The following is a 25,197-nucleotide window of genomic DNA, read 5'->3' on the forward strand; positions in this document are numbered from 1 at the left end:
TGACCTGTAACCAGTATCCACTTACATGTTGATTTCAGCCTCAGCCCCAAAACAAAGTGAATCTGGAGGTTGCTTTATCTTTTACATGTATGGCAACTTATATGCCATATGGAAATGTGCCAGTCTTACAGAGCATTATATGTTCCAAACAAAAAAAGATCTAGTATTTCAAAAGGTATTGAGGTTTAGTCTCAAATTCTGACCCCTATAAGGTAACTTCAGTTGGCCAACTGAAGGTCTCAAAGCTATCAATGACCCATGAAAATCTTAATCATTATTATATCTTGATGTAAGTAGATATAGGTACCTCATGTAACTTATTCTGAAGTAATATATTACTTGACATAAAATAATCTCATATTTGGATATAGTATTAAATAAGTGAATTTTTATAAACTTTTTAAGTCCACAGGTAACACAAGAACAGAACAGCTGTCATGCTGCTAAGCAGTCATTCAGACTCAATGTTGGTTAGGTTGTTCACCAAAGAAAAAAGCATAAAACCTCTTTGTGATTTCTACATGTGAAAACAAAAGACTACATTTGACCAAATGGCTATCACACGCTATTTCCTTTCAAACCTGTCATACCCATCTGTTCATAATAAAAGCAGAACTACAGGACTGAAGTTTGTATGTGTACAATATAATAATCTTATCCGAGATCTTTGTTCTCCTCTGGTACCTGTCTAAACTCAGGTTGCATCGGTGATTTCTTTTAAAATGAGAGGGGTTTTTATTTTGTCTAGTTAGAAGTATTTTGAAGGAAACAATTCCTATCAAGAAGTTTCACATTATTATAAAGGTGCTTTATTTGCTATGTTCTTCTGATTTTGTGTCTTCTAACATCTGAATTTTTTAGTTTCTTCAGAGTGCGTTATTTTCTAATAACAGTAATATTTTATTCTTGCTGAATAATAATACTGATTTCTTAATATCCTCGAGTCATATCAACTAATGTATTGTGAAGAAACACTTATGTCAGCAAACAGTTGCTTGAACAAACAGATGCTTGTGATGTTCAACTGTTTTTTTCCTGAATGTTTGTTTTATCCCCCCCACCTTGGTATCAATCTTAATATTGGTAAAATTTTGTCTGGTTATTTCCTTACAGATGCTAGGACAGACACTGATTTTGTACATGTTTTAACTTGCTTTTGAACTTTGGCATACTTCAGCTTTATAGTAGATCTTAGCAACTACATACTTATTTTTTTATATGCTGAAACAACAAAGAAATACTAGCATTTATTGATAGGATAAAAAAAAAGCTTAAGTGCAGGTGCTCAGCCAAGCATCTTCTTCATAATTCTTAATGTATTAAAGTGACTTCTGTGATTCATGACATCATAGGTTAACCAACAGTATTAGTAATGGGCTTCTGGATTCATGAGGTTGTTTTTCCCTGTGGTTCCAGAGGAGAGTTTCTGAAGGGGTGGTGGTGTACGTTTCAGTTGGTTGAAAATTTCTTGTTCAACTTTGTAGTCTTCAGAACGGTCTGAAGGTACCAGGGTCATCCTCCCTGTAGAATCCATAGGGAAGTTGCTCTCAATCAAATTTCCGATCTATCTGAATAAGAAGTTGGAGGTCTGTGTGAGGTTGCAGGGCTACAGTATCATTGGGCAGAGGGAGCTGTGGTGGGATGGTTGAGATGACCAGAGTGCTGTGATGGATGGACACAGGCTCGTTCATAAGGCCAGGAGAGCAGCAGGACTGCCCTGGCTCTGCTGTGGGACGACTGATGAGCCGCTCCAGAGCCAGTGGGTCAGAATTAGCTGGCAGAGCAGTGTGGGTGGCACTGTGGTGGCTGTCTGCTACAGAATGTCTGATGAGGAACAAGTAGATGAGACCTTCTTCAGCCAGCTGGAAGAAGCTTTATGTTCACAGGCCCACATCCATATGGGGAGATTTAACCACCCTGGTATCTGCTAGAAGAGCACCACAACAGGGCACATGAAATCCAAGAGGTTTCTGGAGATCAGGGCTGGCGATTGGCAACCTAAAGCAGGTTATTGAGCAGCTGGTGAGGTGAGACGCTTTGCTGGACCTCGTATTTACAAAGAAGAATGTGAAGGCTGGGGGCAGCTTTCAGGAGAGTCTCCATCCTTAAAGGCTCAGAGCCAATCTGGATGCTACTGTGAGAAACCTGCTGCAGCTGACCCTGCTTTGAGCAGGAGGTGTTGGACTAGGAGACCTCCAGAGGTGCCTGCCAACCTCATCAATTGTGCAAAATGTTATTTTGGCAATTCAGAGTGGAATGGGATCCATAAGAAAAGGGAGGTGGTTTAGAAGAAGGACAGACCTTTTAAAATAGTCTTGATTACTTGGCATATAGTTGTATCAAGATATTTACATTTGGGCTCCTGCCTCTTTCTTCAGTCTGTGTGAACGTTCTTGCATATTAGTGTATGAAGAAGCCTTTAAAAGGGGTTTAAGTTGCATTGCAAAGCTATTCTGTATATTTTCCAGTTGTGTCATGCCAGAAAGGAGAGTAGAACCTAGCTCAAATTGCTTCAATTAGCTTGATCAGAACACATGCATCACTGACAAAGTACCAAATGCTTTCCTGACTTCTCAAGAAGTTCTCATAAGTGCATTTAATTAGTGTTTGGCCTTTGCATGAACTTACATTTGAAGGTGATTTGATTTATGGCTAATCTCCCTTAGGAATGGATCCAGTGCTTTAGATGTAATCTTAGCCTCTTCTGTCTACTAATTTGATTGTTTTACCACTGGTCTTATATTTCAAATTATTTTTCTTTGTTGTGATTTAGCTACTTACTGCATGCATTTAAATTTGCTAGATAGAAGTAACTATATTTTACAATTTCTGTCCTTTCATAAGAACTATGCTTTTTAGTTAATTTATTTATTGAGGACTAAGAAATACACAATATAGCAAAGAGAGACAAAAGAAACCTGTCAGAATCAGCTCTGAGTTGATAGCAAAATAAGGCATGTGAATTTTCTGATCCATTGAGTCTTGTTGGCTTGGGGGTGGTTTTTTTTGGTTATTTATTTATTTATTTGTTTGTTTATCTTCCCCCCAATTTAAGATTGTCTTGCAAGGACATGGAACAAGAGTGACTGCAAAATCTCAGCAGAGTGGAGAGAAAGCCTTTCGCTGTGATTATGATGGCTGTGGAAAACTGTACACAACAGCTCACCATCTTAAGGTGATGAGATGTAAAATGCACGTTGTTACTTCGCAGGCGTGATTTTTCTTTTTGACAGATTACATGGTTTAAAGTAACATAAATTAACAAAGAGCTAGTTGTAATGGTGCTGTTTTGTCAAATGTTTATTGGATTGATTTTACAATAAATGGCTGTCCCAAGTGCTCGGCTGATTTTGCTTGGTTGTTCTGGGTAGGTGCAGGTGTGAGATCATGTTAGGCTCCTATATTGCCAACATGTAAGAAATCTCATGTTGAGATAGTTTCTACCAGTAGTGTCACAGATTTTCTGAAATGCAGTATTCACTTTATCTATTTTATTTATAAGCAATTCCAAAAATTCCAATTTTTGAAAGATTTTACCATCATAATACAAAGTCTAACTCTTCAAAACAATTCAACTTTCCAAGTGAAAAGGTGAAACATTTTTCTTTACAGGTGACAACTCCTTAATTCTCTTCCTTTTTTTAAACTAAGTAAAGGAATTACTGAAACAGCGAGGATGTAGAGCTGTTCACGTGCCAGCGTAGGCTGAGATGGGGTAGACTCCTTGCAATGCTGCTTTGTCTCTGACAAAACACTCTGGAGCCAGAGAGTAATTGACTCTGGATCGTGTGTTAAAATGGTGTCCTTGCTGGAGAGGTTTCATGCAATAGAGGAGGATCATTAGAAGCACTCAGTGGAGTCAAAAATCAGAGAGTGGGCTCTGAGATGTGTTTGGATACTGTCTTTAATGTATTTGCATGATGACAACTCTGTGTATTTACAGAAATGTGTGTTTTTTTGCAAAACTGACTGAAAGGGACAAGTCAGACCTTGGAAAGAGGCATCTTTTTTTTTTTTTTAATCACCAATTTAGAAAGAAGACGCTTAGGAAGAGAAGGGAAATAAAAAATATTGTATTTGAGAATGAACTGTTTCTGTGTTGCAGTAATCAGATACAACATGTCACTAAGTCATATTGGGTGTCTTGACAGGTACATGAAAGGTCACACACCGGAGACAGACCCTACCAGTGTGAACATCCTGGATGTGGCAAAGCCTTTGCAACAGGTAATCTTTTGTGGACCAGCTTTTCCCATTTGTTAGTGTTTTGTCTCTGTATAAAGTAAGTTTTTAATATAGTCTTTTTTAAACTGCTAAGTAAAGAATTTGGTTGGGAGAAGTGCAAAAAAGTCATCACTTAGCTAGTATAGCATATAGAAAGGACAGAGGATTTAACTCTTAGTTACTGAACAAGGAGTAAAGTGAAACACTTGACACTTTCCCTTACTGTTCATGTATTATGTTACAGTCAGATTTCGTATTTAAAAAATAGGTGTTTCTTAACATGAAACTAGTGGTGTAAGTTAAATGAGGTGATAATGAAAAGCTGAACCTGTTGGTGAGATGAAAATACCTGATCTTTTGTTCCAAACTGGAAAGGAACTTTGATGAAAGATGGTGTATAAAGTGTTATTTATTGAATTTGTATCAGAGTAACATTTCTCATGAAGTGAACTCTACATTTCATACAGACTACTCTTTTCATAAGTGATGCTCTGCCTGCGATTGAATTTGATCATGCTAAATGCAATTACGAAGAATGAAACATGGAAGGAAGTAAAAGAGTAAAACTTCAAATCTTATTCTTTGAATGTAAATTAGTATGATGCTTAGAAAAGTTAGGCTCTATTTAAGAAAAGACAACTAAGGTGTTTCTTAAAAAACTTCAACTGATGTAATAGATTTCATACTGTTTCTTTGAACAGAAGCAAAAGAAATGCTGATGAGAAGTCAAAAGGGAAAAAAACACACTTAAAGTGCTGCAGCTAAGTTTAATTGCATAGTGTTTGTAAAGGGATTTCAAAAGTGCATAATATAATATACTTTTCCCTTGCGACAGAATGATGTATGGCTATAAACAGCTGTTTTGTCTGTTAATACCATATTTTTGGTCAGAGCCATTGTACCACTGTAATTCAGCGATTCCTGTCTTCGATAAAGTTCATTTTAAGTACTGAATGCTCTCTGTTTAAATATTAAGAACTCTCCTGTGTTGGTCATGAAACTGAGTTTGTTTTAAATGTAAGATTGAATTATTTTTCAGTTCAGTATAAATGCTTTGTGTTTTTAAAAACATCAGTAATAGGAATTTCAGCTGTTTTAGGGAGAACACATTGTGAAACTGAGGCAGGTGTCATCTTCTTACAGACTGTTTCTTTGTTCTTTAGAAATCTATACAACACTTGTGGACAGAAGTAAAATTCATATTCACTTTCTAAAATGGCTGTTTCAGGGTTCTTTAGTCATGATCTTTTCAGGGCAGTGCAGAAAGGAAAATCTTGGTAAAATGCTCTTTACAAAATAATTTACAGAGGGCCCAATCCAAAGTTGACTTTAGACTGGTAGAGAGTTTTTGATGACAATGAGTTCCTAAAAGTAATCTTACAGGGAATGAGTGTCCATGACTGCTATTAGTTGGCACCCATGTATGTGATGATGTTAATAATATGGTTTAAAATAATTAGAGTTTGGAGCCTGGATGTCAGTAGAGTTTTTACTGCTAACTTCATTAATGATACTGGTTTTCTTATAAGCGAATAATTAAATGTCGTTTTGATGACAGTAGTGGTAAGAGATAAAAAGTGGATGGAATACAGAGCATACAGCTTCCTCAGAAGACAGAACAAATATCATTGCGGTTTATCCTTTTAAAGGAAAGGAGAGGCATTATGGAAGTGTACTTTCTTCCTAAATGAAGGATGAAAGAATTTCTAATCTGTATCTGGAGTTCTGCTGCTCTGTATAGTAAAGTGAAGAGTGAAAGAGCAAATTTTACTTATCAGGGAGCTTTCTGATGGGAATGGCAAGCACGGCTTTTGATGGTGATGGTTCATGAGTATCCTAATTTTGTGTTTATACTATTATAACGTCCCTTTTGATCTTCAGGGTATGGGTTAAAAAGTCATGTCCGAACACACACTGGTGAAAAGCCTTATCGGTGCACAGAAGAAAATTGCACCAAGTCATTCAAGACTTCAGGAGACCTACAGAAACATATCCGAACCCACACAGGTACTATTATCACCCCTTTTTTGGTTGTTGTTGTTATTAATTCACTTTGGTGGATTTTTTTTTTCTCTTTGATCATTCTGTGACTTTATACTTATGAAATCAGCCTATGTATATTCTCTTTCTGAAGCCCAGTGAGCTCAACAGCGTTTCAGCATGCTAAGGTGCAAATCCAGCATGCTTTTCTTGGAAAAAGGGTTTAAACATTCACATTGCTCTTGCAAATGCCCTTTGAGCAACGTATCACTTACATTGTCACTGAGTGACTTGGTGCCTTGATTTCATTTGCCAGCTGTAGCAGAACAAGGAACTTCTCCTCAATAATATGTCTTGCTTTTAGAAATGGCATCAGTGTTCTTAAGTTTTGGTGTTTTTAAGATAACTTGCAAACTAGCTTCATGAAGGTAGATAGTTCTGAGCTTGTTGTTATCCTCATTTCCCTCCTCTTCTTGCAGCAGAAAAATGAACAAAAATATCATAGAAAACCAACTGTTATTAAAACTTTTAAATGCATAAAAATATCTTGCATTTTTTTCTAAAAAAAAATATGAATTTGAGAGCGAAAACACAAATTCTAGACAACTGACACTACACTCCACAAAACTTTATGTGTGCAAACAAGTTTGCACAATGTCTCCTTTGTTCCTGAGATCTCAAAATAAAAAACAAAACCAAAAACCCTTAAATGTAGGAAGAATAATCTTATTGCTGACTTCTTCCAGTCAGTATATATTTACTTGCCTGCTAGAACACCAAGTTTTTCTGCTGAACTTTCTGAATCTTAAGAGTAAAAAATAAAATTAAAAAAAAAAAAAAAAAATATATATATATATAGGTTCTTCTCACATTAAAAAGAACGGGCCGGGGGAGTGGGAGGGATAAGACCAGGCAGTAGAAATTATAAAAACTCAAGATTACATTAAGATAATTCTGTTTTCCTGGATTTCTGTATTCAAAGACAGTCTGTTGGGATTAGTGCTGTCTTGATGCTAAATTGGTCATCAGGATGAAGATATAAAAGTGTAATCTGCTTTCAGTTCTAGAAGGTAACTGTTTGATGTTATGTAGTACATCAAGTACAGACTGTGAACTGAAGGATTTCTGTAGTATGGACAACAACTTGATTAGCTTGATTGACTGTTGTCTTCTTTATGGCCAAAGAAGTTGTATGGTAATTTAATCGCTTAAATTGAATTTAGCAGTCAAGACAAAAGACTTGAGCCAGCCCTGTGTAACCAGTTACCCATTTGAACAATATTAATAATACAGTCATAGACTCCCAGCAGTCCAGGCGTGTCTTATTTCAGATTTAGGAGTAGTTGCAGGAAACCAAAGAATAAGAAGAAACTTGCACCAAGTCCTTTATGCAGATGGCTGGAGTAGTGTATGCTCATACCCTGTGCAAGCTGGAACAATGCACCCAACGGAGGCAAGTTTGGGCTCTGCCCACTCTTTCCCATGGCTCTGAAACCTTTTCATTCCTTTATCATGTAGCAGGGTTAGCACTTTCTTAATTTTCTGCCTGTTTTAGCCAAAAGTGATTTTTTACATCTGTTTCAGTAGCTGTCCAGTCTCACTTGCAGTTGCCATCAAACACGTGCCTCGGGTTCCTCCATGACTTCCCTAGACGTACTGGTTCCCTAGACCAGTCTGGTCTGGTACCAGAAAAGCTGGCGCGGATGGTTCTTCATTGCTGTGGGGCAGAGCTGGAAGGCTTCTGACTGCCTTTGCATTTCTAGGGCTAGAAATCTCAGTTGCTTGGAAACAGGTCACCTTTCTACCAAGCACATTAGAAACTTTAAAGGCTGGCCTCCCCAACCGGTTGGATGACATTCTTGCAGGCATTCTTTAAAAGCAGTCTGTTTGGGTTCTAGTGCAGGGCCCGTTGTTGGGCGGGGTTGACTCTGCAACCCTGCTCCCTTGTGGCAGGATTGGAGGTCCTGCGCTGAAGCAAGGATTAGGGGAGCCATGGTAACACAACACTGAGGCGTGTACACTGAGTACACACACACTGCTTTGGCAGAAAACTGAGAAACCTTCCCAAAACAGCTGCCCTAAGGAGTGAATTATAGTTTCCTCTGCCAAGGAGCCAACTGCTTTGGAGTTTTGTGGTATTAACGTCTCTATCAGAACTTTGTTTTTTGTTTCTGTCTCTAAGTACTTGATGTTGTATGTGTAGTGGTGATCTGCCCTCTCTTGCTCTCAGACTCTTCTCTTTGGTAAGCAGTACAGTGGGTGGAATGTACTTAGCTCTAGGAAGTGGGAAATTACAACAGGACAGAATGTTACGTGGCTCATACTTCACCTAAGTTAACCCTCTTTGTGCTCCCCTGTGTGTGCTTTGATAGATCCGAAAGGTCAGGGGTATTGGACAGGGGTTGGCCTTATCTAGTGCTCATGGTGAAATGTTTTGGTACAATGATGCAAGTTATTGTGCTTAACATTACGTTACACAGCTAGACCTGTTTTAAAAACCTGTGGTTTTGGGGTTTGAATCTGGAGCTTCAGGGCTGTCTCTCTTTAAAAAGTCAGTTCTTCTCTTGTAAGGTTAAGTGATTTCTAGAATGAGTTTTACTGATCTGTTCATATATTGGTTATATGCTGAATCATGAAGGTATTTTTTTCATTTTATGAACTACAGTTTACAAATGTACAAATGTTATGATGCACTTGTTTTGGATAATATGTGTATGAGTTGGGGGGGATGTTAAATACACGTTGGAATACGGACAACATGGAAGCTAATCCAAGAGACTGAGTCTGTTTTATACATCGTACAGTACTAATCTAAATGCTTCATAATTTAGCTTACAGACTGTATGATTTTCCTGAATTTTGCCAGTTTTGGCTAAACAGTAGAACATTTCACAGTGGTATGTTCATGGTATTTCTGGCTGAAGGTCTCAAAGAGAGAATTAGGTAGCTTTGGATTCCTATATTCACGCTAAGTGTAACTTAGGGTTTTTATTCTTTTATAACTTTTGCATGTGTACCTTTTTTTTTCTTCAGGTGAAAGGCCCTTTAAGTGTCCATTTGAAGGATGTGGCAGGTCGTTCACAACATCTAATATTAGAAAGGTTCACATCAGGACACATACAGGCGAAAGGCCTTATTACTGTACAGAACCAGGATGTGGGAGAGCTTTTGCCAGTGCAACTAATTATAAGAATCATGTGAGAATACACACAGGTAATCAGTGATGTTTTGTATTTTGAAGTGGATTCTGCTTGGGAGAGTCTGTGTCATTCTTGTGAACTTTGTTTTGGTGCATTATAATTGAGTATAGTCATGTTTATATGACCTGGTTTGGAATTTTTCTTTGGGCCTCATCTTCCTTCAGCTGAGGAGAGTTAAGCAGTTGGGTTTCCCACCTTGCTGTCAAGACAGTATAACTTTGGTTTGGATACCACGTTCTTTAAAACCAATGCAAAACCTTGTCTTCAGTGGATGTTGGGCTAAATCCTTAATATAGTTCTGGGGCTTGCCTCCATTATGAGCTGTTTCTTAAATTAATAACAGTAAAGCATAAATCTGCGCTTAACTTCGGCTTACCACTCTGAGTCACCTTTTCATCCCAGCTGTGTTTTCCTTGCTGCTGGAGTGGTGGTGAAAACCTTATTTTTATAGACTCTAGGTAAAAATACCCAACTTGATTGTCAGAGTTAGTCAGCGGAAATAATCAACACAGATTTGAAAGTTCTAAAATGTAAAAGCCAGGGATAACTGTATCATCTTGGTAGCCTTATATATTTTATAGCAGCACAGACAACTTTCTTAGAGGTATGTTTTGTATCAGATTATCTTTTTAGTTTATAATTTGGACATTTGTTTCATTCATTTTTAAATAAAAGGTGTTTTTATATGAAACATAATTGTTTAACCATATGCTTCCTATAGATTTTGTCAGAGCTTAAAGACTCAAAAATAATTGAACTAGTGTATCTACATACCTGATCATTGAGGAATAGTATGGGGCTTCCAGTAATAAAAGAACAAAATTCTCAATACAATGCCAAACTGACATTGCAGCTTTCAGCCTGTATCCTTCTGTCTCTATCTGAAGGATGTTTTAGATGGAATCATAAGGAGAAAAAAGGGCACAAGTTTTACTGGCAGTAGTTTAAAAAAGACAGTGAGAAGCTGCATTGATAAACTTTGTGAGCTTAAGCTTCACTGTGGCCTTTGAAATTCAAGTATGGTTGGTAGTGAAGGTGTGTCACTAAATATAATTTGTTGACAATTTTTTTCTCTGCATTCTGGACAAACCTCTCTTTATCCCTTTTGTTTTTCCATATAGGGGAGAAGCCCTATGTCTGTACAGTTCCTGGTTGTGATAAACGTTTTACAGAGTATTCCAGTTTATACAAGCATCATGTTGTACATACTCATTCCAAACCATATAACTGTAATCACTGTGGGAAAACATACAAGCAGATTTCTACACTTGCTATGCACAAGCGGACAGCACACAATGACACAGAGCCCATTGAAGAAGAACAAGAGGCTTTTTTTGAGCCACCTCCAGGTTAGAGTTTCAGTCTTTGAATCTCTTGTTGTAAAAAAATGGGCTGGATAATGTTTTGCTGGTTTTTGTAACCAAGGAAATGAAAGCATAGATAAAAATTCGAAGTACTTAACGAAGTTATTTAACTACTTTGTAGGACTACACTACTTTTTAGTGTAGTAAGCGACTTGTAAACAGAAACTGAGAGAGTAATTGACCAGATCATAAACTCATTTATAGCAGTTCTGGGGATGAGAGAAATGTGAGTTGCAGTCCCAGCAAACCTGCTATGAATATCAATGTGGGAAGGGACCTGAGAGAACCTAAAACGTTTGTTTGCAACCTACTGGATTTTTCTTAGGGATTTTTCTAAGAGTAGGTATAACAAAGGATAGCAAGAGTATAAATAATAAGGGAATGATAAGATTCTTTTGTTGAGGTTAAACATTTATCAAGATAATGAATTTACTTAAATCTTCACACAAAGGCATCACTGTATTCTTCTGTGTGTTTGTTAATTAGTAACTCTTTTTAAAAGCTGCAAGTTCTGTTTGCATGGAGCCTCTTGTATGAGAGGTTAACATTTATGAACGAATTAGAGATGTTTGCTTATAAGTTAAATGTGTATTTTCTTTATGTGTAGTATTTGTGTGTGTGTGTGTTAAAACTCATATTATACCACATGTTCCCCAACCAACAGATTTTCCAACCTGATTTTGGTATCTTTCTTTCAGTTTTCTCATCTTCCCACTAAAATTTTTCTCTTGAAGTGTTTAAAACCTTCAAACCAGGCTGGCACTTAATCCTTGTCATTTGCTTTCCTGGCAGCATTTAGAGTATGTAAACTATCTTCTTCCCTTCTTTGTATCAAACAGGTCAAGGTGAAGATGTTCTCAAAGGCTCCCAGATAACCTATGTGACAGGTGTGGAGGGAGAAGACGTAATTTCTGCACAGGTTGCTACAGTTACTCAGTCAGGATTAGGTCAACAAGTAGCACTAATATCCCAGGATGGAACCCAACATGTAAGTAACCACAGTGTTGAAAAGCTGACAAAACTATGCTGAGAATTGAGGTGTTTGCAGGTATTCCATGTGCTTTCTAAAATCAGTTAAAATTCTTGATAAATACATACATGGTTTTTTTAAAGAAAGAAGCTGCTTTGGAGCTGGATCGGGATATGTGTAGGGTTGGGCCTTCTGTGGGATTCCTAAATTAAAGCACATTTTCTGACATCCAAAACCACATTAATACAAAGCTAGATTTTTTAGCTGTCTTCGTTCCTCTTAAAGTAGGCATGGGCTATTTTAGCAACTGTTGTATATACAGCCTAGTTTCTGCAGTTTCTCAGAATTCCCTGATCAGTCTGTTAAAAGCTCATGGTCATCTGCACTGTTGTCTTGTCTGTACACAATTTGTGGGGGTGGGAAAGCTTTCTAGTCCAGGTGCCCACTTTACAAGATGCTTGGTAGTGTGTGGTTCTTACCATTTATAACATAAATGAGGATAAGGAATGCTTTGATATTACCTCCACTTGAAAATTCCCACTGATATATTTTTTAAAGCTTTCACATGAAATGTCATTTGGAGGGGATTTCAACACAACTCTCTTTGTTTAGCTAAGGCAATATATCAAAGGTATATGGGGAAAAGTTTGTCTCAGCTGGAAAGGCAGCTGAAATGCCAGTAACATATGAAAGATACCTTCTAAATTCAAATTGGACATGAAATATTAAAGGGGGCTGTTAGATTGGCAGCCCTGAACTTTGCAGCAATACTAAGTCACTGGCTTTTTTACCCTCTGAAATGAAGACCTGCAGAAGCCTTGACATGGAATTATCCCATTTATTGAAATTACCCTTCAGCTTAACTTTAATTCTGAGACATTTTATTACCTTGTAAATCAGACATCAAATCACGTATCTGATACCCTAATGCATTTATATTGGAGACATCAGTAATTTATATGATTAATTTTTAATGAATTGTTTATTTGTGGTTTAAATTCTAAGCCCTCATAGACCTCTCTAGCATTTCCATTAAGATAAAAGTATGTCAGGTGGTACTACCTTAAATCACATTGCCCATTGTGTAAGACACGTGCATAGATAATCTATCATGCAGTTATTTGGGATATGATATGATTAACATGGAGTTGTAGACTCCTGTTACTGGGCACCATAATTTTATTTCTGTAAACAGATAAGTGTGTCTGAAAGGTCACGGAATATTAGGTCCTAATCAGTAAGATGAATGCAATGAAGGCTCTTTGTCCAAGACAGGGACTTGGCCGAAGCGTGGCGGTGATTCTCAGGGAACGCATGAGCGTGCTGCTCAGGAAGTGCAATAATGGCTGCTAGATCTTATGGCCAGTATGTTACTTGTGATCATGGCTTAAAATATTTTTCCCCACTATTGTGATCAAGTTACCTTTTTGAAACACATCAATATACATTTTGTTGCAACGAAGAAACTGAACTAGCACGAGTGTTTGTGCTGAACCGATTAGCAGGAATTTGTTTGATAAATGCTGTTACACTTCAGATGCATATCATAGGGTTGGTTTTTTTTCAAACCTTACTGAAAAACACATGTTGCTAAAAGCTAAGACTCAGGTATGACTTGAGCAATAATCAAGCCTCCTTTTGTTACTTCAGGAATTATTTTGTGTTTCAGGTCAACATATCCCAGGCAGATATGCAGGCCATTGGCAATACTATCACTATGGTAACACAAGATGGCACCACCATCACAGTCCCTGCCCACGACGCCGTCATCTCTTCTGCAGGAACACATTCCGTAGCGATGGTTACTGCAGAAGGCACTGAAGGACAGCAGGTAAGATATCCTGCCTACATGTGTAATGTTCCTTTATAAGATGATATAAAATAGGCACCTAAGTCATCACAGTTCTGTTGTTTGCATAGATTTATGTAAGTAAAGCAGTTTTCAACACATGGCCATAGCATTCCCCTCATAAGAGTATGATGTGTTCTGCTCCAGTGCTGTGCACCAACATATGGCAGAATGGTTTAAAAACAGTTGGCCAACAAGAAAAAATTCTGAGGTACCAATGAGGTATTTCTTTTGGGAGTATGTAAAATAAGACCTAGAAATGCTAAGCACTTTCCCCAAAGCCACAAAGTAAATGAGTGGCAGAGCTAAGAATAGAATCCAGTATGAGCTGTAACTTTATCACTTAATATTATGAGACTGTAATTTATTTGGCAGATAGAAAACATTTGTGTAAGTAGATGCCGTTTTGTCTTTAATATACAAATGCAATAGCTAACATTTTTAGGACAAATATAGTGATATAATTTTTAACCTTTAACTTAGAATGCATTCCACTGTTCTAAAAATGCACATATGAAATTGAAGATACTTATTAATCACTACACTGTATATATATAAATAATCACAGGCCTTTAGGCACATTTAGTGAACTTCTGTGCGGTTCTGAAGGTTTTTTTGGTTTGCGAGCGAAAAGATAACTTTGAGAACACAGTGATGGCAACGTTTCCTAAAAAATGTATCTTTTCAACAATGAAATTATGCTCATGAATAATCACAGTTTGAATTTGACTTTAAGTTTGAAGATAACCATTGTATGAGATCAGTCACGGTAACAGATCTGTCATCAGGCTGATTCTCTTCCTTTGGGCTTGAAGGTTGCTATTGTGGCTCAGGACTTGGCAGCATTTCACAGTGCCTCCTCAGAAATGGGACATCAGCAACATGGGCACCATTTAGTGACTACAGAAACTAGACCTGTTACATTGTTGGCTACATCCAATGGAACACAAATTGCAGTACAGGTAAGATGGTGATTAAATGTGTTTTGGGGTGTTTTTTCTGGAGCTAGAAACTCCTAGTTATGTAACAAAATTATTCGAATAAGCTTGGCTCCTCTGAAAAAATAGTGCATAACCATATGATCTCATATTTTAAATAATATATAGGGTTAGAAAGAGGAATCATAAGCACCTGATTTTCCAGATCTACTTGTACAACTTCCAAAAGGAGGAGGTTAGAGGAGGGCCAAAATTCAGGTCAACTGAATTGATCATGGAGTTCATCCTTCAGCATTACCTATAGTGCTGATATATATAAAGTCAAACTCTCAAGGGTAAATTGCTGTGAATTTATATAGATAAAATTACTGAATTTGTTATTTGAACCTTGAAATGCTAATAGCGCAAAAGTATAAAGAGTTATGTAGAAAGATTCATAATTGGCAGTCTCTGGAGATAGTAACCTGTTAATGCATCAGACCAGCACAGTACAAGCAGCAGTCTCTGTAAATAGTTCCTCATGTTGTCCATACACTGTAATGAAAGAGTAATTTCTAGGTATGAAAGAGTTTAATTTAAATTGGGCTGATTTAAAAGAAGGTGGAAACCAAGCACAAATTAAGCTTTTACCTAGAAAGTAACTGGAACCAAAACCTAGACAAGTATTTTTGTGAATAGTTTATTCAGAGGGAAGCCTGGCTTGACTGGAAGGTTGAATGAAACTTCTAGCACAAACAATGGCCAGTGTGCTACCTTACTCAAACATTAAATTAACTATATGTACATTTTATTTTTGTTACATATGATATGATGGTAGGTTAACAGAAGCTTTTGGAAATTCTAAATCTGGAAAATTTAGTACTTTAAAAATTCATCTTTTAAAATGACATTGCAGGCAAGGGTCAAATGACTGAAGGATCTTGGGGAAACTGCCACTCCAATGACAGAAGCAAATTTTAAACTCCAAGTAAAATAAAAGCAGTTGAACTAGTTTAAATTTTGGCTTGTATAGTGGTGTCAATCCTGCAGAGTGCCTAATACTTTTGGTCTGCTTCATAGTCCTCTTGATTCTGTGCTTAACTATGAGCATGAATAAGGAAGTCCCATGGGAATGTAATGAAGCTACTTTTGTATTCAAATTTACTGTGGAACTGGGATTCAGCACTTTATGGGATTGATCCTACTATTGCCTGAGTATCACTACGGACACATTTTGTTCTAGAGAACCTGGAAAATCACAGGAACCATACATGCTGAAACAGGAGGATAATTTTCATGGATGTGATACACCCTATGAATTTCAAAGGAAGTTGAGTGTATGCAACTGTCTTGAATATGGTTTGCACGATGGCCCTTAGCTCTGACAAATACCAATATAAAAGAACATGCAAGGAGGAGATGCTCAAAAGAGTTTCTAAACAAATCAGTATTAAGCAGTATAAGTTAATATGTGTGCTTGGAAATAGCTTCAAAAAGAAAAATGCAGAAAATGCAATCACAAATTTCACTTCTAGAGGTTAAAATATTAATAAAATGTAATTCAACAGCCACCATGCTTTTGAAAGCCTTATCTTAGTTTGTTGTGTCTGCCAAGTTGAAATATCATCATGAAATGTGTTTACCCTGCAGCAGTTCTTTGAAGAAAATTTATTAAGTAGATACATAGAAACTCAGTTTAATCTGCTCTCAAGCTTTCTGAATTGTCGTGCTGATTAGATAGCTGCTGGGATATATTACCCACTAGAGGTGTTAACACACTTATCGTGCTAAAGTAGTGATCCATATCTAGATCTTTGGTTTCATCTTTAATTTTTTTTACACATTTATATCCATATGTAACTTTTTTGCTTTATTTATGTTTAAATGCATTTGTTTCAGCTTGGAGAACAACAGTCTCTGGAAGAAGCCATTAGAATAGCCTCCAGAATACAACAGGGTGAAACACCAGGGATTGATGATTAACTTCTAAAACTGCAACTAGAACAATAGCGTGAAAGGTATTTTATTTAAATCAACAAAGGTCCATGCCAGCAGCAACCTGTAAAAACTTTGAAGTTCCCCGCTCATGGATACCGCGTACACATTTTATGCAAGAGCGAAGAACATTTTGTAAGTTTTGTGTACATAACCCTTGGAATAGACTGACATCATCTACTTCCAACCCTTGTATATTCAGGAATATGGAATTAGGATTATATAGTAAATTTCCTTGTTATCCTTTCATCAGATTTCAGACTGGTCTACAAGCAAGCAAAAAATTAAATAGAAGTATTGGAATTATTTTTTAATGTCCTGTACAAATAATGAAGGCATTACTGAAGATTTCAAATGTTTAAAATACTCTTAAAAATCATCTTTTCAAGAACCCTTACAAGTAATAAAGATGACAGACCCTTTTAAATTGCATTCCGTAAATGGAAAAGTCTTGAATTTTGAGCCTACTGTAAATCTTTGGGTTTTGATTTGTTTCATACAGATTTGAATACTCTTTAGATTACCCACCCCATCTCATTCATTGTAAATACAGACTGTTAATGCTGGAAGTGCTAATTATATTATCTTTAAATTGGATTATGTACAAAGGAGAAAATTTGGTTGTTCACTATTAAAGGAAGTAAATCTAATGATTTTGTTTCTTTACATATTTTACTTAAGATGTTGCTCTCAAATTATTATGCAATAAAATATAGCAAGATTGTATTGTCTAGATAGGATGCTATTGTTGTGTGACATACTGTTTTACTTTTTAATGAGACTGAAGTTCAAATTATTTATTTACGGCCTTGTATAAATTTTCCCAAAGTTTATTTATCATACACTTAAATTTCTGACATATTAATTTTAATAATAATCCACTATAGTGTATTAAGTAATTAGTGTTAAAAATTATTTTAAACATTCCAAAACACTATAAGACTGATTAAAATAGTAATTAGTCAACTGATTTTAACTAAAAAGTAAACTACCTGTTTTCAAGAGGAATATTTTCAAATGGTGCATTTGCGGCATAAGTACAAGTACTAATAGTCTATTTTCAACAGTTCTGAGTGCCTGCTGCTACCATTCAGTCCCTAGGAAATGCTGATAATCAGTGCTTTTGAAAATCAGGACACAAGTTACTAGAAAAAAGGGATTAATTAATGATGATGTAAGTACAGTGCTCCTCTCCACCTATCATTCTGTGAAGGAAAAAATATCTGTTGTAGGGATGCCTAACGCATACAGTAAAACGTAACTTTAATTGTTTTTATATGAAAAAGTGTCTTTACTATTGTCTTGTTAGTAAGCTTGTTAAGCAAGTTAAAATTTTTTGGCTTCAAGTAAGATTCAGTGCTTATTTTAGATGAGTGTCAAGAGCACTTCTGAAACAGAAGGCTCAGCTTTTACCTTCTCAAGGAAAGGATTAAACATCTTCTGGATGAAATGTTAATCAAAAAATAATTTTATAAGCATTGAGAGGTACACATTTTGCATAAAAAATCAAGTCCATAAGTAAGTACCTTGAGGTATTTGACCTCAAAAAAAGGCCACGTTTGAATAGAATAAAGCTAATTTACTGTGAATTACTATATCAGTGTGGGTTGCAGACTTTTATGTTTTTCATACAGATGACCAAATGAGAAGTGCAGTAAAAGAATTTAGTACGGTAGGATAGATGTGGACAAAGCAAAAACTATTCTCTGGATCCATGACAAAGTATAACTTGCAAACACTGAGGTTGTCTGTAACTTCTGTACAGGATTGAGGCTGCTTGCTCACTTAGGTGCCAGTTTTTCTGAAGTGTTGTAATTCTTGATATCCCATGGAGATAATGTACTATGCAAGGAGGATTAATTGCCTGTCAACTAGATCAGTTTCTTAGTACTTAATCACCTTTTAGAAATTAAAGATGTATCATTTGACATGAATGTTCAAGGGTTTTTTTCTTAATTTCATTGCTAATAGTTTCTGGATACGATGACTGGAATGGTGGCTTTGACTTAGCAAAGAAATAACCTCAGTTCTCACTTCTCATTTCCCAGGACATTTTCTGACCACTGTACAATGTGAGTATTCTTTCCACTTTCATACTGGTTGGTTTGCTGCAAGCCATTCAGAACTAGCTGCAGAGAAGCTGCAGGAGTTTTAAAATTCTTTCTCCTACTGGTATCTTACCAGGTTTTGTTGCAAAACTCCCAAGTCAAAGGTTGTGCTTCCATGTTTTGCTAGCTACCCCTATAAAGGAGAACAAACTTACTGAATAAATAAGGCAGATTGATTTAAGACTGCTTAGTGTTTAAAGAGAAGCTGAGGTGATGATATGCGTCTTAGCGGTGAGGCCTGTATTCATAACAGACTTGTTTTCAGAGTGGAGAGACCTGTGTGATTTTTCCGCCCTGCTTCCCTTCAGACCAGAGTGGAAGGAGCCGTGTTGGTAAGTTGACGCTGTGTGTTGTTGTCGGGAGAGTGGAGATTAGACAGGACAAAATCAGGTTAGACAAGAATACTGGGGAAAGGGATTTCAGGAGGAGGAGAAAATAATACGACGAAAAGTACTGGGTGCTTGGCAGTAGAAATCTTTATCCTTTCCATAGATTTTACTCTTCTTTTTGAAAGTTCTATCTCAAAGGGAATGCTTTGGCACACTAGAAGGAAATAATTTCTCAAAGAGGAATCCTATAAAGTAAAGCAAGTCAGTATATCGCTGCTTCTTACAAATTGGCTCCCACATTTTCAGCATTCCTGGTCACAATTTTTCTTTCAGAGTTGAATTCCAGACCTACACCAACTCCTCCCTTAAAGGAATAAACCCCAAACCTCTCTAGACTTTGCAGTCGACTCTTTTCTTTCTAAACGTTTCTAGAGTGTTTCACTTCTTCAGGCTTTTCTTTACTGTAGTTCAGTGCCTCTTCTAATAGTGAAAAGAGAGGCGATTATTTTCGGTGCTCCAGGCTGATGACCTATTGTGCCAGACACACTTCGCATAACAATAGGACCGGTTTTTCCCTAAAGAGCTAATGCCAAAGCACACATGAATAGGCTGACACTGGAAGAGTGTGTTTTTATAAGAGTAAATCCTGGAGCCTGACAACAAAATTGTAAACAGCCATAATCCCTGATGGGATAATTAATGTCAGCAACCGATCAGCTGACCGATACCAGAGATACTCAGGCACAGTGTGGGAGAAAAGGCATGTGCTGTCTGCTTAGCACACAAGAGGAGGACAGAGCTGATAGTTCAGATAAACAGAATGTCTGAGCTTGGAAGGCAGTTCTTCCTATACTTTACACTAGTTCCTAACCCTTGTAACCCCTCAGATACTACCAGGAGTAATTTGTTTGACTGAATGCTCTGGTTTCTGTGATGATCATGCTGTACTAAAATATGGAAAAATGCTGTGTACTTTTGAGCGTGCAGAGTGAGGGAGCTATTTAAGTGGTATTAAGCCACCAGGAAAAGGTGGTATTGAGTAAGGATGTGATCAAGAATGTTTCTTAATCTGGCAGCTCCAGCACCACAACTGTTGATGTTACTCAGATGGCAGACCTTAGGATGGCCATAGCTTCTACTTAACCAAGATGCAGAAATGCCCTGCAACAAAACTATTCCAGTCACTCTTAGTTTGTCATTGAATTAAAACAAATATTCTGTAAAATCTAATGTATAATTTTCAAATATAGCACAGATGAAATTTCACTAATAGTTGGGTTGGAAGCAAACTGATTTTCTTAAGCAGTAGGGCATTAAGAGACTGGAAAGGGTAGCTTGTGTCCTGTTCAGCTATTACTTTATAGTTGTTTGGAATATATTTATTCAGCCTGCATAATTTTTGTCTTGATAAAGATAGAAATTAACACATGCCTTGTCTTTGCAGATGCATAAATTCAAACTCCTGCTAGTTGTTGATAGTAAAGTACTCCTATTTTTTTTTTTTTGTGAAAGCTGTAAATATTTGAACACCAGATCACCCAAAAGTATTTTTTGCTCCATTGATAAAAACCTTCCAAAGCTTGGACCCCTGTGACAAAAGATCAAAAAATCAAGAGTCACTTTCAGTTCTTGTGTGATAAATAGTAAGTTATACTCCAAATAATACATAGAAACAAGCATTTTTCCTTGTTGTCTTATGTGTATTTTAAAATGTAGTCTAGGTGTTGCCAGCAGTTTGACAATCCTTTGATGCTGTTTTTCATTCTGCTAGTGAAGTTCACCTGGCCAAAGGAAAATGTAATTAGACCATCACCATTAGCAGTAAGTGGCTGACACCTAACCCTATCAGGAATGTGATACCGGACTTTTTCAACTGAGGGTTGTGTTCAAAGGAGACTTTAATTATCCCAATAAACATACAAGCTCATAACAACAAGCAAGCATTTTGTCCTACAGGGTCTGTATATTTATCTCTAATGGAAATGTGACTCCCCTTAGATCCCATTGAACTCAGGTTCTGAAGCAGTAAGAGATTTTATTTGGATTATTTTTGTTCTGTTTAGATTATCTGAAGCATTTTACTTGACGAAATGGCAAAACATTTACACTTTCAGGGCACAAGTGGTTGTGCAGAATTTTTGCTCTAACAGATAAGTGTCCTTTGTTACTGTCAAAACCCCCAGCATTTTACCCTTTGTTCAAATCCCTCAGCAGCCTTCAGGTTGACTGGCTGCTGCATTTTACTTATTTTTCTGGGGAGTTTTAGACTCTTCATAATGTCACTGCTTGATTCTGTAGTATTTGGCTGAAAGGCTTCTGAGCAGGTATCTTAGCAAGGGAAGGCCAAGAGGCAGACTTCCTAACATCTGGTGGGTCTGCTGGCATAACAGAAATTAACACATGGCTGCAGAAAGCTCCTGGAGAAACAACAATGTTCCAATGCTACATCTTTGCGCTTTGGTGTAGAGCTATTGCAGATTTGAATACACGTTGTAATGACTGAAAAAACTGGAAAGTACAAGAATGGTTTGTGGGACAGGCAGGATTAGCTGCTTTTTGTTTTTAAACATATATTCAAGACAATAAAGGACAGATATTTGTATGTAGGTTCCTGAGGATAACGTTAGTGGTAAGACGGTGGCTGAGCTTCTTGAAACTCTTAGTAGGCTTTTATCTTCTTATCTGCAACTCTACAAACCGCTTCCAAACTGTCTCAAATGATATGCATAACAGATTATTAAAATGAATAGTAGTAAATTGGAAAAAAGGCTAAGTACCTCTTGTATGGCTTTCCATGTTCCTGAAGGAGAAAAAGAAAGAAGGTTAGTGATACTGGTAAATTAGTAGTGACAATTTAGTTTCTGTGCATTAGGCATTTTGCGTTTTTTAAATGCATGTACAACATCCTGACTTCTGTTCTATTTTGATAATTTAAACTTCACTTCAGCACTGGAATGGGGCATTCTAATTGTACCTGTTTTCAGCCATGGCAGTCATTCTGTCTCTTCAACTTTTAGGATGTTTTGGAGGAAATTTCTAATCTGAATACAACTCTTAAGAACAGACATTTTTGCTATTTTCTTTGTAAGTGGAGATTTCAAGCTTTAAGAGACAAATATACAGGCAAAAAGGGAGCCACTAAGAACTGTTAACAGTGTGTGCTCTCGTAGCCACAGAGAAATACTGAATTGTACGAGGCTGCTTTGCAAAACCTGTGCTTTTTGTAATGTACTTTGTACATTATAACTTCTTTTCTGAGTATCTTCAGATCTTCCCTTAAATTCCCAGATTTTGGGTCCAGAAGCTGCTCTTTACTTTGGGAGTCATCCTATTTGCTGTCAAATTCCTCATTCTGTTGTCTACCTTATTCTTTTGCTCTTATTCTTTACACTTCCTGAGTGAAAACATCCCTGAGAAATGTTCTATCTGCATGCAGACTAGAGGCTAAAAACAGTACAAGGACTGGCAGCATCAACTACAGGCATGTCTTTGGACACAAGGCCACCTTTGATGGAGAACCCATTCAACTCTGGACCTTGCAGTGAAGAAAAAGAGGTTGCTGGCTAACAGCAGCTGTTAGCAGCACAAGCCCAGATAAAATAATCTTTAAACTGCTTACCTTTAAGCTTGTCAGTGGCCCAGAGACATCACCTCCCAGTTGGCACACTACCACTGAGACCTGCTAGCACTGTACAGGCCAAGTCTCACATGAACACTGGAATGCCACTGCTGCCACCGGTGACACGCAGGCTGGCCCCTTGGTACCTGCTGGAACCCAAGAGAAAAGCTGGGAATAGCACAGATGCATCCCTGCTCTCATTTCTCCAGCAACAGCCTGGGCACAGGAGACTGTTTGTTTTTTGTATAAGCAACTTGATCTTCCTCTTCTGCTTTTTCACTCCATTTGTCCTTCTCATAGTAAGATTAATAGTTTCACGACTATGCTGACTAATGTAGAATGAGCTTAATCTATTTTTTTGGCAGAATTCTTCCAATTTGATCAAAGTGGTTTTGGGGGGACTACAGAGGATCTTGTAAGGGCAGGAAATCCTGACAAGACGGCAGTGTACCCACTTCTGTGGCAGTCTCTGACAGCTAGACAAGTTGGCCATTGTTCCATTTCTTTTCCATTCATCATTATTTGGGTTCCCCTGCTACCCACGATGGAGGGAACAACGGTTTCCCTTGAGCTTAAAAACCCCTAGTTAAAAACAGCAGTTTGTCAGTGACTGTGTGCTGCTCCAGATAAGTGTTTCTGACAGCAAAATCTTCAGTGCACCAGACTGATATACTTATTTTTTTAATTTAAAAGCAAGTATTAAAACCAGAAGCCAATTTTGCAAATATATCCTGAAAACCCTTAAACCACTTGAATTTGTAGGAATGTCAGGCACTGCCTGGACGTCAGGTTATGTGCTGTTACATCTATTTGGAGGATCAGGGCTTTAGTTTGCAAGATCTACAGAGACTCAAAAGTACTTCAGAGAATTTGGCATGAATTTGGCTCGTAAAGTATGGTTCAGTGGAAGCCTCCAGAGCTCTTCCGTGCTCACCTCTCTTCCTCCTGTGATGATGTCCATTGCTAACGTGCTCTCCAACTATGGGAACTGGCTACGCGGTGCTTTTTAGTTAGGCTGTGGATAGGCCTCCTCGTGCTTGTTCTAGTGGTTGTCATGGTGGACAGGATAGCAGAGTTGCCGCACTCAGCCTGGGTTAAAATCATCTTGTCAAACTGCAGCAAAGGAACCCCATTTTCATAGGTTATGTTGGCTACCTTCGGTTTTCTGAAACTAGTTTTCAGGAGGTTTCCATAATCTCAAAAATTGTGTTCTTATAGCTTGCCACTGCTTGTCCTGAAAACAAAAATCACCTTAAGCTTTCAGGGCATTGAAGCTGTGGGAAATATGTAGGGATGTCATATTTAAGTGGAAATGTTTCTATGTAGGCCTTACAAAAGAAATGGGTAGTGACCCATTCATCTCGAGGGAATGGAGCTCCAAGCAAAACCATTTCACTGTGCAGGCACAGGGGCTGTGTGTGAGTACAGAGTTATATTAGCCAAAATAATTTAAAATGTGCTTATGTTCATGCAATGCTGGTGGCAGGGGCAGCTCTCTGCAGAGAAACAGGTATTTTCAGTCAGAAGAGGTTATAAAAGGAGGAATTGCTAGCAGAAGTGGAGTATGGGACACTAGCATGCCCGTGATGTTTCTTATATCCCAAAAGCACGTGGACTTGGAGAGTGGCAGTTGTGTGAACAGCACGAGTGTGAAAAGGGGAGAAAAAAGCATCCTAGTAGTTTTGGTTTGGGCCTCAACAGAAAATCTGCCTAAAAATAAATTACCTGTTGGAGATACAGGTGTTCTGTTGACCACAGCCCACCCTTCGGCAGCGGGAACCTCCTCGCCCCGGCTGTGGGAGCTGCAGCTGTGTCCAAAGGAGCTGCTGAGGCTTCTGGCCATGGACATCAGGGACCAGCGGCCAAGCCACAGGAGATCGGCCAACAATGGAAACATGGTTAAGTACAAACTTCTATTGACTGGGCCTTGGGCGTTCTGGTTTGTTCTCTCTGAAGCTTTCAGACTCACAGTCAGACCATGTGGTGTCCCACTTGCATCAGCTGAGGTGTTTGTCCTGCAGGCAGGAGGCGTGGGCTGTGGGGACGAGGCTGACAGACTGCGTGCAGGTCCCTGCATCCCTGGGACCCCCAGCTCTGGGGCTGCTGTTCCTGCCCAGAGAGCCTGGGGAAGCGGAGAGGAGAACAACAGGGACACACACCTGGCTGCCTGGGGGCTGTCTGAGGCTCCTGTGGCTGCAAAAAATGATTTTTCAGGACCTTTGTCACCGAAGGGGTTCATTTTAAGGTGATTCGGTACAGGAGAGAGAATTGGTGGGTTAAATTTCATCAAGGTGGTACTAGACAGAAAATGAAGCCAAGAGGCAAAGTTGTGGCATCTGTAGAAGGACAGCCTGATAAACGCATCCACTGTGTATCACGTTTGCTGTGCTGAGACTTGGGGTTTGTTTGAAAGGGTCTTGCAGCAGTTAAGTGCACGGGGTGCTGTGTGTGAGGCTCCTGTGTTTCTGACTGCATTTCAGATCATGTGAATAGAGTTATTTGGAATGTGTTTTTTTCTTCAGCTAAAAAAGGCTGTCTTTAACTGGCCTGAAAGACGTTATTGTTCTCAGGGGCACGAAAGGAAGAGTTTTGCACACTCTTCCAGAAACAGAACAGGACCAAAACTTGCTGTGAGGCAGCAG

General features: G+C 38.0%; 1 protein-coding gene across 2 annotated transcripts in view; it reads left to right on the forward strand.

Annotated features, from left to right (window-relative positions):
* The window catches only part of ZNF143 (zinc finger protein 143), a 38,557-nt gene extending 21,277 nt beyond the window's left edge, over nucleotides 1-17,280 (forward strand). For both annotated transcript variants that reach the window (XM_082057570.1, XM_082057571.1), the window contains exons 8-16: nucleotides 3,056-3,175; nucleotides 4,152-4,227; nucleotides 6,106-6,231; nucleotides 9,238-9,417; nucleotides 10,526-10,753; nucleotides 11,608-11,756; nucleotides 13,408-13,569; nucleotides 14,403-14,549; nucleotides 16,404-17,280. In XM_082057570.1, coding sequence (XP_081913696.1) covers nucleotides 3,056-3,175; nucleotides 4,152-4,227; nucleotides 6,106-6,231; nucleotides 9,238-9,417; nucleotides 10,526-10,753; nucleotides 11,608-11,756; nucleotides 13,408-13,569; nucleotides 14,403-14,549; nucleotides 16,404-16,487 — 1,272 coding nt within the window. In that variant the 3' untranslated portion in view covers nucleotides 16,488-17,280. The remainder of the gene's footprint in view (nucleotides 1-3,055; nucleotides 3,176-4,151; nucleotides 4,228-6,105; nucleotides 6,232-9,237; nucleotides 9,418-10,525; nucleotides 10,754-11,607; nucleotides 11,757-13,407; nucleotides 13,570-14,402; nucleotides 14,550-16,403) is intronic.
* Nucleotides 17,281-25,197: the final 7,917 nt, after the last annotated feature.

The sequence above is a fragment of the Streptopelia decaocto genome, assembly GCF_964273445.1.
Source record: "Streptopelia decaocto genome assembly, chromosome: 7".
NCBI lineage: Eukaryota > Metazoa > Chordata > Aves > Columbiformes > Columbidae > Streptopelia > Streptopelia decaocto.